Source organism: Cyprinus carpio, chromosome A3 (genome assembly GCF_018340385.1).
Source record: "Cyprinus carpio isolate SPL01 chromosome A3, ASM1834038v1, whole genome shotgun sequence".
Lineage (NCBI taxonomy): Eukaryota > Metazoa > Chordata > Actinopteri > Cypriniformes > Cyprinidae > Cyprinus > Cyprinus carpio.
The window spans coordinates 9,428,786-9,443,181 of NC_056574.1; the positions used below are offsets into that span (position 1 = coordinate 9,428,786).

At 37.8% G+C, this 14,396-nt stretch overlaps 1 protein-coding gene and 1 pseudogene across 2 annotated transcripts in view; both read left to right on the plus strand.

Moving 5' to 3' along the window:
- The window catches only part of LOC109055236 (cytochrome P450 2K1-like), a 42,264-nt gene that overhangs the window by 26,307 nt on the left and 1,561 nt on the right, over positions 1-14,396 (plus strand). Inside the window, exons 1-5 of one of the 2 annotated variants that reach the window (XM_042717601.1) lie at positions 12,572-12,918; positions 13,009-13,171; positions 13,302-13,451; positions 13,532-13,692; positions 13,804-13,983. The exons of the other annotated variant lie outside the window; for it this stretch is intronic. Coding sequence (XP_042573535.1) covers positions 12,712-12,918; positions 13,009-13,171; positions 13,302-13,451; positions 13,532-13,692; positions 13,804-13,983 — 861 coding nt within the window. The 5' untranslated portion in view covers positions 12,572-12,711. Of the gene's footprint in view, positions 1-12,571; positions 12,919-13,008; positions 13,172-13,301; positions 13,452-13,531; positions 13,693-13,803; positions 13,984-14,396 lie in introns of those variants that run through there. 2 annotated transcript variants of the gene reach the window in all.
- Positions 492-7,660, plus strand: LOC109092646 (annotated as a pseudogene).

Below are 14,396 nucleotides of genomic sequence, written 5' to 3' on the forward strand. Positions count from 1 at the left end.
TGTGTCTGATCTAATTCCTATAAAGTTTATAATGCACACAAATAAATAATAGAGCTCATAACAATTTTTACATTTTTGATTATAGTAAACATAGGTATCACTCATCTGAACACATCATAAGGTATAGGTGAGAGATTACACAGGATTGAAGTTTAATAAAGGTCACAGATCTCAGTGTTATAGTTCAGACGTGCTCATTATGTGCAGATTATTGCCAATTGTAGAAAATATCACAATATTAAGTGCATATATAATAAAAAAAGCATGCATTAATATTGGTGCAAAGATTGTGTTTAACCTAAACTTTTGCTTTTATGGCCTGTTATATTATGTTGTATGTTATACATTCTGTCCTGTTTTAACATGCTGAAGAAGATTGCTAAATATTAATCACAGCATGACACATACCTGCTAATCACACCAACCCTTTCTTCTCATGGATTTAGAGTTTTTTTTTAGGTTTAGGACCCTCCCTTACACAGCTGCTATAAATGTGCGAGTGCATCAGTTGAGGAGAGTGCCTCAGAGAGAAAATGTCTGTTGTCGAGTCACTGCTGCAGTTTTCCAGCACAGGTACATTACTGGGAGCTTTGCTGTTGCTTCTGGTTTTGTATTTGCTTTCCTCTGGATCCGAATCTCAGAAAGAAGGGAAAGAGCCACCGGGACCCAAACCACTGCCGCTGTTGGGGAACCTGCTGACCCTTGACCTCATGAGACCCTTTGACACATTTTTTGAGGTGAGAACTTAACTTAAACACATTCAAACTTTAAAGCTGGGGAAGTCGTAGGCTAGTGTTAAGAGAGTTTGACTCCTAACCTTAAGGTTGTGGGTTCAAGTCTCGGGTGGGCAATACCACGACTGAGGTGCCCTTGAGCAAGGCCCACTTCTCCGGGTGTGTGTTCAGGGTGTGTGTTCACTGCTGTGTGTGTGCACTTTGGATGGGTTAAATGCAGAGCACGAATTCTGAGTATGGGTCACCATACTTGGCTGTATGTCACGTCACTCACTCTTAAACAGTAATAGCAGCCTAATGTTTTGAGATTTGTTTGCAAATGTCTTTCTCTGCGTCCTCCAGCTCTCCAAAACCTACGGGAACATATTTCAAGTGTTTTTGGGTCCTAAAAAAACTGTGGTCTTAGTTGGATACAAAACCGTCAGAGAAGCTCTTGTGAATCATGTAGAAGAGTTCGGCGACAGAGATATTGCACCTAGTTTCCGGATAATGAATGACGAGAATGTTAGGATGCTTCTTTTTTCTGCCTCAAATGAACGTGCAAACTTTAAATGTGTCATGATCTCTGTCTGTTTCTGGTGTCTTCATTGTTGCCTTCATGTTTCCCTACTAATTTGTTCCCTTGTTTGTTGCCATGGACACGCATTGGACCACACCCATCTGCTTGTTAGTTTCCATAGTTACTCATTAGCTCAGCTCAGTATATACTCCTGTGTATCAGAGCTTGTTTGTTGTTTCCCTGTTGATGCTCCTGTAGGCCCATTTCAATAAGGAGTTTCAACCAACGCTGAGTTAAAACTTGAACTCAGAGTTGACTTACTCTGAGATGGGAAACTCTGAATTTTTGGGTTCAGAACAGCTGAATTCTGTAAGTTCAATCAACTCTGAGTAGGCTGACTCTGAGTTTAGCGCATGCACCACGACTAAGAAAAGCCATGATCAATGGAGCTCATAGTTTAGCCCAGATCCACCCCCACCGAGTGTTCCTCCACATGCTGGGTTAGGAACGGACTGAAGGTGAGGTCGGGGTGGTGGAGGGATGCAATTACTGATGATGAATTGGCCATGTTAATTATCTGTGCGTGTTCCTCACAAAATTTGTTAATAAAACATCACTTAATTACATGTAATAAATTTGGCACACATATGAGCTTGTTATAAGGATTCATACACAATTGGGTGGGAACCAGCCAATTTAACAATGAAAAACCAAAAATGCATTTAAACTGTTGGCTTGAAATTGTGCATGTCTTCAGTGAGTATATGTAGGTAGAACATTTTCTTTTCTTTTACATTTTTGTTTGCCAATAGGTTTGAATCAGTGCATAAGCATTCTCTACTAGTGTTGCTGGGACTCTGATATGGTTTTGTGTTGATCAGGGATCATCTTTTCCAATGGAAAGAACTGGAAAGAGATGCGATGCTTTGCTCTCTGCAACCTGCGGGACCTTGGGATGGGCAAGAGAGGAAGTGAAGAGAAAATCATAGAGGAAATTCAGTATCTGAAAGGAGAGTTTGATAAGTTTGAAGGTACAAGCTGAGACACGTACACACATGCAATCATGTTCTTAGTTCATAATATCCATTGAGAGACGGTTTGTTGTTTCCTCTTCACAGGGAAACCCTTCGACACGACACGGCCTGTGAACTACGCTGTGTCAAACATCATCTCGTCTATCGTGTACGGCAGCATATTTAAATACACAGACCCTCGATTCACTGAAATGGTCAACAGTGCAAATGAGAACGTTTACTTTGCTGGATCGACTTCTATGATGGTATGTATGCTTTATATGCTGACATTGGTCTATAGCAGGGATAGGCAACTTCGGTCCTGGAGGGCAACTGTCCTGCAGAGTTTAGCTCCAACCCTAATTAAACACACCTGAACAAGGCAATCAGTGTTTTCGGGATTACTAGATAGATACAGGCAGGTGAGTTTTTATGAGGGCTGAAGCTAAACTCTGCAGGATAGTGGCCCTCCAGGACCGGAGTTGCCTATCCTTGGTCTATAGTTTGTCAACTACCGACAGGCATTACAAAATCTATTAATAATGCATGTGGACCTGTTTTGTAGTGTTAAATGAAGTGCCCAAATCAAGTACTTGAGTAAAAATACAGATTACACTTAAAAAAAAATATAACTCCACAAAAATAAGTAAATAAGAATAGTGACTTTTATGTACTGATCTACAAATAAGCTAAATAAATAAATAAATAAATAAATAAATAAATTCATCACCAAACCATGTCGTATAAACTACAATATCAATTTTAAGTTACTGATAATTCAAGTGTGGAATAAATAGCAAAACAAAATGTGTGTAGAAATAACATAACACTAGGCTACATGAACACTATGTAACTACAGCAGCTGGGAAGATGCATGCTTTAATTGGCGATTATTTAAGATTTTTAGTCCATAACAAACAGTCAGTGACACACAGATCCCATAAAATGGGCTTAAAGGGATTCTCAACCCCAAAATAGCGCTGCACGGATGTGATGTTTTCGTTCAAATCAAAGTGTAAATACACATGGAAAACGTATCCTTGTGTCGCGGCTGACACAGAATAGTTGATATTCGCATTTTCTCCAAATATTTTCAGACATGAACAGTTCAGTGAAATGCTTACTGGATTGCTTTAAATGGATCACTGAATCAAAAGGTGATTGACTCGAGAACAGCTGCAAGTGAATTAATTAGATTAGTGAACGAACTTGAAATTGCGAGCATACTCAACAGGTTCTTTGAAAAGAATAAGCTTGTTCATGGAGACATCGCTTCTCAGAGCGTGTCTTGATTTTCTTCAGTTTCAAATAACAAGGAACAATGTTTTTTTTTTTTTATGAAATGTAGTGTGATTAAAATAGTACAACATGTAAAGTATGATTATAATAATAATAATAATACATTTTATTTAAAGGCGCCTTTCAGAGCACTCAAGGACACCATACAGATGAGTGATGATAATAGAATCAAGACAACAAACAACAAATATTGACATTAAATAATTTAAAATTGATCAGAGAAAGCTAATTTAAACAAGTAAGTTTTAAGACATGATTTAAAAGTAGTCAGACAGTCACTTTCTCATGTAGATTGTGGAAGAGAATTCCAGAGATTAGGTCGGAGCAGCACAACTAAATGCCCTAGACCCCATAGTGGCTAAACGAATTGAAGGTACAACAAGGAAAAAAGATGAAGATCTGAGAGCATGCTTTGGGATGTAAACATGAAGAAAATCAGAGAGATATTGTGGTGCAAAATTATCTTGAGCTTTAAAAGTGAGAAGTAAAATCTTATCTACTCGATATTTAACAGGAAGCCAGTGAAGATGGTAGAGAACTGGAGTGATATGCTCGATGGAGGAGGTTCTAGTAATTATACGGCAGCTGAATTCTGGACCAACTGAAGTTTGTGAAGGAGTTTGTAAGGTAGGCCAAAGAGAAGAGAGTTACAGTAATAAATGTGCAAGGTAACTAGAGCATGTAGAAGAATAGCTGTGGAATTTGTTGTGAGAAATGGAAGAAGGCGGCTGATGTTTCCTAAATGGAGATACACGGACCAAGTAATATTGTTTACATGCTTTTCAAAAGATAAAGTACTATCGAGGACCACACCCAAACTTTTAACCTGAGTAGATAAGGAGATTATAGTTTTCAACAGAAAGTGAAAAACTGTTCAATTTTGACAAATTAGATTAGGTACCAACAAGGATAACTTTTGGATTGACAAGGATTGACTATTTTGTCAATATTCAGCTTGAGAATGTTATGCGAAAACCAGGAAAGAAGGGTAGAATTTGGCTTAGAAGACAAATAAAGCTGGGTGTCATCAGCATAGCAATGAAAAGTGATGCCATATTTCCTAAAAATGTTACCAAAGAGTAGTAATTAAATAATAAATAAAAGAGGGCCCAAAACAGATCCTTGAGGAACACCAGCTATAACAGGTGAAACGTGATCTGAAATTAAGTTGAACAAACTGAGTGCGCCCAGAGAGATAAGATCTGAACCAACTAAAAGGGACACCAGTAATACCTATAGAGAGTAGTCTATCTAAGAGAACCTGATGAGAAATTGTATCAAAGGCCCTGGTTAAATAGAGTAGAATAAGTACAGTTAAAAGTCCAGAATCATCTGACATCAGCAGATCATTAACAACTTTTACCATAGCAGTCTCTATACTATGCGGAGGAAACCAGATTGTAATTGTTCAAACAGGCTATTTTTTAAAAGATGGGAATGAACCTGAGATGCAACAACTTTTTCCAAAATTTTTGAGAGAAAGGGCAAATTGGAAATTGGGCGAAAATTAGCAAAATTATTAGTGTCAGCTCCTGGTTTCTTAAGTCTTGGAGTGATTACTGCAACCTTAAAAAAATGAAGGAACCGCACCAGAGTTGAGAGACGAGTTTATAATATCAGTTACTATACCAGATAGAGAAAGTAAACAAGTTTTGACCAGGTGACTGGGGAGTGGATCTAACTGACAAGTGGATGAAGTAGATTGTTTAATAAAACCTGATTTTTCATCAACAGTTAGAAGTTCGAAAATGTAAAACAGAGACAAAAGAGAATCACGGGAGGGTAAATACGACAGATCAGATGACACATTATTTTGAGAAATTAATTGTTAGTATTAAAAAAGGTCATTAAATTATCACATAGATCACTAGAATATAGATGAGAAGGAAGGGTATCAAGAGGATGTAAGATATTATTTACTGTATTAAACAAGGACCTTGTATTCTCTTCATCTAACCCAATTATATTAGAGTAGTAATTAGATTTATCAGTTAAAGGAGCATTCTTGTAAGAGAGCATATGATCTGTGTACATATCTTTATGAACATTAAGTCCAGTTTTAATGTATAAGCCTTTCAAGCGACGCCCCTAAGTTTTAAGTTGTCTTAGTTCTGGTGTGGTGCAGAATGAGTAAAATAAACAGTGCACATTTTTAAGGGTGCAAGTGTATCAAGTACACCATGCAGCCCCTTGTTATAATTAGAAACCAAGTCATCTGGAGTAGAGAAAGCATTGCTACTGAAGAAATTATCCAGTCCATCAAAAAGAACAGATAGACCAATGGTCTTGATATTGCTAAATGAAATGGAATGACCCATGTTGGTTGTTTCAACCATTATGCTATGGAATGTAGTAAATGAACAAAGTGCATCTCTAGAGAATATGTGTCATTCAGTCCTTTTTGTGTCTCTGAATTGCATTTCTAGATTTATAATATATTTCCGTGGTTGGGTCCAATCCTAAAAAAAAAAGGATTATTGTAAAAAATATTATGCAAAGTAGACAACATATGGCTAAATTGATCAATGGACTTCTGGAGACTCTGAATCCACATGACAGCAGAGGATTTGTCGAATCCTTTCTCATCCGCAAACTTTTTGATTGTACCCTTTACTGTAATAATAAGAAATTCAGTTGGTGAATAAATATGCATTTTGTGGATTGCATTTGACAGCAATCAGGCAAGAAAGACTCATACTTTCACCAGGACAATCTTATGATGTCTGTGACAGATCTGTTTATTGCTGGTACTGACAGCACAGGAACAACTCTGCGTTGGGGTTTGACGTTTATGGCCAAATACCCTCATATACAGGGTAAAAACACAATAATATGAAGAGTAGTTCCTCAATGTTAAATTTAATAAGAGTCAAAAGCAACAAAAAAATGTTTTCATTTGTGTGCAGATCGAGTTCAGGAGGAGATTGACAGAGTGATCGGTGGACGTCAGCCAGTGGTGGAAGACAGAAAGAAATTACCGTATACAGATGCTGTGATTCATGAAACCCAGAGACTGGCAAACATAGTACCCTTGAATCTCCCTCATATAACCAACTGTGACGTTACCTTCAATGGATACTTCATCAAGAAGGTCAGTCAGAAGAATAAATGCGTATAAAACCAAGAGAAGATACCATGTGCATCTTGAACATTTAAAGTTTTGGCCTCTTCTCTCCATTTTCTAGGGCACCACTGTTGTTCCTCTGCTGACATCTGTTTTGAAGGATCCAAGCGAATGGGAAAAACCAAACAGCTTTTACCCAGAACACTTCCTTAATGAGAAGGGCCAGTTTGTGAAGAGAGATGCTTTCATGCCCTTTTCTGCAGGTCAGTGAAACTTCAGCTCAAGTCCGTAACCATGTCCACATTAGGTGTAAAGTCTGACACTTTTCTCGCATAGACTCTCACGCTGTATTTTCATACTATTTCACAGATGAAGTGAATTAAACGCAATATTTGTCAAATACACGTTTCAGAGATGTTTTCATGAAGCAACGCGAAACATGATTGTTGTTGTGTGGTGAATTCAACCAATCGTGAAACAGCATTTCATCATCGGAGCTCCTGCAGCTGCACTGGAGAAGCTCTCGAATCCCTCTTGCCATACGTCACAGTGATGTAGCATCGCCACTGTCTCATTTCAGAAAAAAACTCTAACCAGCATGCACTACTTTAAGTCAGCATCTGATCAGTCTTCGCAGCACTGCATAAAGTTGAACACACCTACTGATGAGCTGAGGCAGACCAGCCAATAGAGCAGCAGCCCTCCAGCTCCCATTAGCTCTGTTCTGAAACCTGTTGTGCTGCCTATCTAGACAACATTTTTAACACACAATTCAACAGCCTCTCTCTCTTTCTCAGGACGCAGGATGTGTCTTGGAGAGAGTTTGGCCAGGATGGAGCTCTTCCTGTTCTTCACCTCCCTCCTTCAGAGCTACCGCTTCACAACTCCACCTGGAGTGTCTGGAGATGAGCTGGCTCTCAAAGGAGTAGTAGGATTGACTTTGAATCCATCTCCACACAAGCTGTGTGCGATCAGACGCTCCTGAATGAAGAAAATATCAGAAAACACAGAAACAAAACATCTCACCTTGATTTAGAGTGATTTGGGTGATTTTTGCACTTGTTTTACGGTAACTTTACATTACATTTACATTACATTTAGTCATTTAGCAGACGCTTTTATCCAAAGCGACTTACAAATGAGGACAATGGAAGCAATCAAAATCTACAAAAGAGCAATGATATACAAGTGCTATAACAAGTCTCAGTTAGCTTAATGCAGTACACATAGCAAGGGGTTTTTAAGCTCTTGTTCTGTCCAGGCTGGACTATTGCAATCCTCTCTTGGCAGGTCTTCCAGCCAGTTCTATCAAACCTTTACAATTAATCCAGAATGCGGCAGCAAGATTAATTTTTAATGAGCCAAAAAGAATGCACGTCATACCTCTATTTATCAATTTGCACTGGCTACCAATAGCTGCTCGCATAAAATTCAAGGTATTGATGTTTGCCTACAGAACCACCACTGGCTCTGCACCCCTTTACCTAAATTCATTACTTCAGACTTATATGCCCTCTAGAAGCTTGCGTGCTGCAAGTGAACGTCGCTTGATTGTGCCATCCCAAAGAAGCACAGTCACTTTTATGGAATTTTAAATTAAATGTTCCATCCTGGTGGAATGACCTGCCCAACTCAATCCAAGCAGCTGAGTCCTTAGTCATCTTCAAGAATCAGTTAAAAACACATCTCTTCCATCTTTATTTGACCTTCTAACTCTAGCACTCTCTATTCTAATTCTATTCTTTAAAAAAACACTTGTCCCTTTTAGACTTGATCTCTATTCATTTGCGGCTTGTTTTCTCAAAAACTAACTAGCTTTCTAATCTTTTTGTATTCTATCTGTTTTCTTTTCATTTATTATACAATTAACAAAAGCAAAAAAGACCTCTAACACTAGCTTGCTCTTTTCTTTTTCTATTCTATCTGTTTTCTTTTTATTTATTATATTATTTAAACAAGGAGTTGTGCAGCATGTTCCAAAAAATAGGGCCTGATCTTCTTGATGTTGAATAAAGCAAATCTGCAGGAACGGACAGTTTTAGCAATGTGGTCTGAGAAAGTTATCTGATCATCAATCATAACTCCAAGGTTTCTGGCTGTTTTTGAAGGAGTTATGGTTGATGTGCCTAACTTGATGGTGAAATTGTGATGAAACGATGGGTTTGCTGGAACCACAAGCAGTTCTGTCTTGGCAAGGTTGAGTTAAAGGTGATGGTCTTTCATCCAGCAAGAAATGTCTGTTAGACAAGCTAAGATGTGAGCAGCTATCGTCAGATCATCAGGATGGAATGAGAGGTAGAGTTGAGTGTCATCAGCATAGAAGTGGTATGAAAAGCCATGTTTCTGAATGATAGAACCTAATGATGCCATGTAGACAGAAAAGACAAGTGTACCAAGAACTGAGCCCTGAAGCACCCTATATTTATATTTTGTGACTTGGACACCTCTCCAAGATACTTTGAAGGACCTATCTGATAGGTAAGATTCAACCCACTGGAGTGCAGTTCCTGAGATGCCCTTTGCCAATAAGGTTGACAGGAGGATCTGGTGGTTAACCGTGTCAAAAGCAGCAGATAGATCAAGCAAGATAAGTATTGAAGATTTGGATTCAGCTCTTGCCAGTCTTAGGGCTTCAACAACTAAGCGCAAGCCAGTCTCGGTTGAATGTTCACTTCTGAAGCCAGATTGGTTGCTGTCAAGGAGGTTGTTCTGTGTAAAAAAAGACAGAGACTTGGTTGAACACAGCTCGTTCAAGTGTTTTTGCAATGAAAGGAAACTTGTCTGTAGTTCTCTAAAATAGATGGGTTGAGGGTGGGTTCCTTAAATAGTGGGGTTATACGAACCTGTCCAAATGATGAGGGGAAATCACCAGTGTGGAGGGATATGTTAATGATGTGAGTGAGTGCAGGTACAACTGCAGGAGAAATGGCTTGAAGGAGATGAGATGGAATAGGATCAAGCGGGACAAGTAGTAGGATGATTAGAAAGGATGAGTTTGGAGACTTCTGCCTCAGAGAGTGAAGAGAAGGATGTGAATGAGTGTATGTTTGCTAGTAAGATGTGCTTGACAGATTGTGGTGTGGAAAATTGTGCACCGATGTTTTTAATTTTATTAAAGAAAAACGTGGCAAAGTTGTCAGCTATTAGAGTTGATGCAGGAGGAGAAGGAGGACAAAGGAGGGAGGAAATGTTTTAAAGAGCATGCAAGAGTTAGACAAATTGTTAATTTTGTTATGGTAGTATGTCCTTTTAGCAGTGGAGACATTAGCAGAGAAGGAAGAGAGGAGTGACTGATACACATTAAGGTCAGTAGAATTTTTGGATTTGCGCCACACCATTTAAGCAGCTCTAAGCTTAGAACGATTTTCACAGAGAACATCAGATAACCAAGGGGCAGAAGTGGTGGTACAGGCTGGCCTGGAAGACAAGGGGCAAACAATGTCTAAACAAGATGTAAGAGTGGAGAAGAAAGTATCAGAAGCACTGTTAGCATCAGAAGATTTATTGTATGTATTGTATGCATTTTGTTCATAGTTTTTAAGAATGGGTGTCACACAACCTGGACATGTTGACATATTTTGACTCACTCTTATTAAGTGACATAAATTTACACAAAAATATTATAGCGTTTGATTGCATGCACAATCCTTTAACATCAACTTCGAAAGATACTTGGAGTGTTTTCTGCTTAGATGTTGGGTTGATCAATGTATTTTATTTTGGACTTTAACACCCTCAGGGACCCTCATAACAGATCTGTGACCAATTTTTAAGAGCTGACTTAATTTAAAGGGCCACTTAGTGTATGACACATGGTTTTACATACTAAAGCCTCTGACGAAATGTTCTATTGCCTAATCAGGTCTATGAAAGCAGGTCTGTAGTCACTTCAGGTTGAAGTGTGTCAGAGGTGAGAGATACACTCATGAACTTTGTGTCTGATGGGCAAAATTAGTAGATCACACCACAACAATAGTTCAGTGTGAGTTCCGCAGATAATGAATGAAATCACATCATGTTAACTGACATTAAGTTATACAATGCTAAACATATTATTTAAATGTAAATATTTTAAACTGTTTCATTGAACATTGTACAATGTCATATTATTCATTTGTCACTGTTATTTTAAGGCATTGTTTGGCTTCAAATGGCCTGGCATATTGCACACATACAGTTTATGAATCCCTTTTGTGATACTTTTATTGTACTTCTGTGTCCTTATTTTTTTTGTGAAATTGTGTGTACTTTGTGCTGTTATTAATCAAGGTTTTAAGTAAAAAATATGTGGTATGTGGCATGTGCAGTTCCATAAACCTGGAAGACTTTCCAAATGTATATAAGCAGTAGAATTTTTTTAGAAAGGTACATTTACAGGAGAAAAAAAAAGAAGAATAAGGCTCTCTGTAAAAACCACATACGTCATCATACATAATGTAAAGAACATTCTTTGAAAATAAAACCTTGATATCTTTAATACTGATTGAGTTAGACCATGTCAAAGATTTGCTTAATTTCAGACTAAAATCATGTTTTTGAGAAATTTCAATGTCCAACTGCAACACATTTGAACCATAATTATACTGACTATGTGACATATACCAAGTTAAAGCTCTTATTTTCGATGATATATGACACTTTATGTGAAAATTCTTGCTATTTTGTAAAACAGGTATATTTATTATGATGCACATGTCCAAAAAGCATAAAAAACATTGAAAGGAATGGGAGGAATTTTGAGTGTAGCAACAATTACCAAGTTAATTCACTAAAATAATTTGTATAACTTATTTGAAAAATTAAATAACAGTACAAAATGTCATTAACAAAGTCATATATAATATTTAAGAAGATAATCTAAAAAAATAATTTGGGCTTTGTGCAAAAAAAAAAAATAAAAATAAAATAAAAACATTAATAATAATAAAGAAAAACAGAAAATGAATTGTGTCGGAAATGTGTCAGTCAGTACGAGTAACACAGTGAGATTTGTGTGTGTGTGTGTGTGTGTGTTTTATTATGATTAATAACTCTTTTAACATCAAGCACGTACTGCACTTTATTTTCTCATTCATCCATGTTCTTTTCCTAAAAATCGAAACCGAAATATCAGATGCAAGTGCAATTGCTTCCGAATGGACATGAAATGCTTTATTAGGCTAATACATAAGAGTTATATTAGCCTACAATAAAAAGTAATAATATGTATTATAGGTAAAATATACATTTTAAACATCTTTCTTTTATTTTTTTCTCATCGTTGCAGACTCTTTCACAGCATTTTGCTTCATATCAAATAATTCATCAACCCGAAGCGTCATGATCAGCATCCAAAGACAGAATTATTTCAACACATATCAGGTATAAATTGTCATCTCTAGATACTCCAGATGGAGTTGTGAAGCAGTAGCTTCCTTTCAATGTCATAACATAAGCTGATTATCTTGGCAGAATGTTGAGTAAATTTCGCTGTTGCCACAAAAAAATCCACACAGAAATCAGAACCCAGCTTAAGTCGCAGTTCCTTATCAAAGTTAACACTCATTGCGTTGTCTTGAAGTCGAAGACCAAGAAATCAAGTCAGGGGAGTGGCCCAGACTTTTCAGCCAATCAGAAACTGGATTGGCTGTCATGTCTTTGGAAGGTGGGGTTTTAGAGAGTACATGTATTTGATGCAAACCAGTTTAACCTGCTTATAGTATAGTATGCCTAGCCCAATAAATCATTCCTCTTGTAAATCACTGTGAATAAAACATCTAATAAAATGGATAAATTAAAAAATCTAATCAATATCATTGTATATATGTACAGTATCATACAAAACAAAAAGCTTGTTTAAGTTATATTAACTCTATGTGATGATATAGGTGTTTTAAATTATGTACATATTTTTTAACTTGCATACTTTCATGGCTTTAGTTGAATTGATCATTCAGTGAAGAGTTCCATTTATCAAGGTGCTGGTGCAACTAAAACGGCTCTGTATTCTCATGGTTACTTTGTTTTGAATGAGGAATTCTCCCTGGGTTTACTTGAGGTTCCTCCCATTTCTATGTATTACAAGGGTTTGGAGGCAACAGAGCGTCTGTGCAGCACTGAAAAATGGCTGTTGTTGAGGCTCTGCTGTATTTTCCAGGTGTCGCAGGTACATTACTGGGAGCTTTGCTGCTGTTATTGCTCTTATCTCGCCTTTCCTCAGACTACAAATCTCAGAAAGAAGGGAAAGAGCCACCGGGACCCAAACACTTGCCACTGTTGGGAAACCTGCTGACGCTTGACCTAAAGAGACCTTTTGACAGCTTTTGTGAGGTGAGAACTTGACATAAACACATTTTAAACAGTAATAGTAGCCAATCATTTTGAGATTTGTTTGTAAATGACTTTCTCTGTGTCCTCCAGCTCTCCAAAACCTACGGGAACATATTCCAAGTGTTTTTGGGTCCTAAAAAAGTTGTGGTATTAGTTGGATACAAAACCGTCAAAGATGCCCTTGTCAACTATGCAGATGAGTTTGGGGAGCGAGATATTACACCTGGTTTCAGGTTACTTAATGATGGTCATGGTAAGAATAACTAAATGTTTTGTTTGCATTTAAATCAGTTCACAATTTACCACCTAATTGTGTTCAGTCCTTATATGATTTATTAGCCTAGGACACTAGGCTCATGGTCTGAAGGTTTTGTGTTTATCAGGGATCATCTTTTCCAATGGAGAGAACTGGAAAGAAATGCGACGCTTCGCTCTCAGCAACCTGCGCGACCTTGGGATGGGCAAGAGAGGAAGTGAAGACAAAATTATAGAGGAAATTCAATATCTGAAAGCAGAGTTTGATAAGTTTGAAGGTACAAGCTGAGACACGCACATGCAATCATGTTCTTAGTTCATAAGATCTATTGAGAGATGGTTTGTTTCCTTTTCACAGAGAAACCCTTCGACACGACACGGCCTGTGAACTACGCTGTGTCAAACATCATCTCGTCAATCGTGTACGGCAGCAGATTTGAATACACAGACCCTCGATTCACTGAAACGGTCGACAGAGCAAATGAGAATGTTCGGGTTAGTGGATCGGCATCTATGATGGTATGGAAGTAGGATTTATATGTTAACCAGAAATTATTTAACTTTGAAATGCATTTTTGAATTGTTAATACATGCACATCTTTCTTTCCTCTCTCTGAATATGTACTTATGCTATACAATATATTTCCATGGTTGGGTCCGTTCCTGAACAGCAAAAGGATTATTATGAGGAATTTGATGAAAAACAGAGCAGAAATTGTGAAATTAATCACTGGACTGCAGGAGACTCTAAATCCACATGACCGCAGAGGGTTTGTCGACTCCTTTCTCATCCACAAACAGAGTGTTGAGGTATGGAAATCACCATGTAGCATAGAAATGCAAGAAAAGTAAAAAGTAATCAGTAGCTTTGATTAGTAAACCAATTTAGACTTGCACACAATGGGCCCTATTATACACCCGGCGCAATGCGGCATGCAGCGCAAGTGTTTTTGCTAGTTTCAGTCTCATTTCTCCATCCTATGTCACGTTGTTTAAATAGCAAATGCATTTGCACCCATTTGTGCACTCATGGGCAGACCATGCTGGTCTGAAAACTAGGTGTGTTCAGGTGAATTGTTGGCGCGTTGCTATTTTGAGGAACTGAAAATAGACTGCGCCATACTTTAGACCAGGTTTGAGTTGGTCTATGGCGCAATGTTTTGTCTTTGTTATTTAAAGAGCGCGTTAGTATAGGCGGGTCCACAATGCGCAACTGGCTCTTA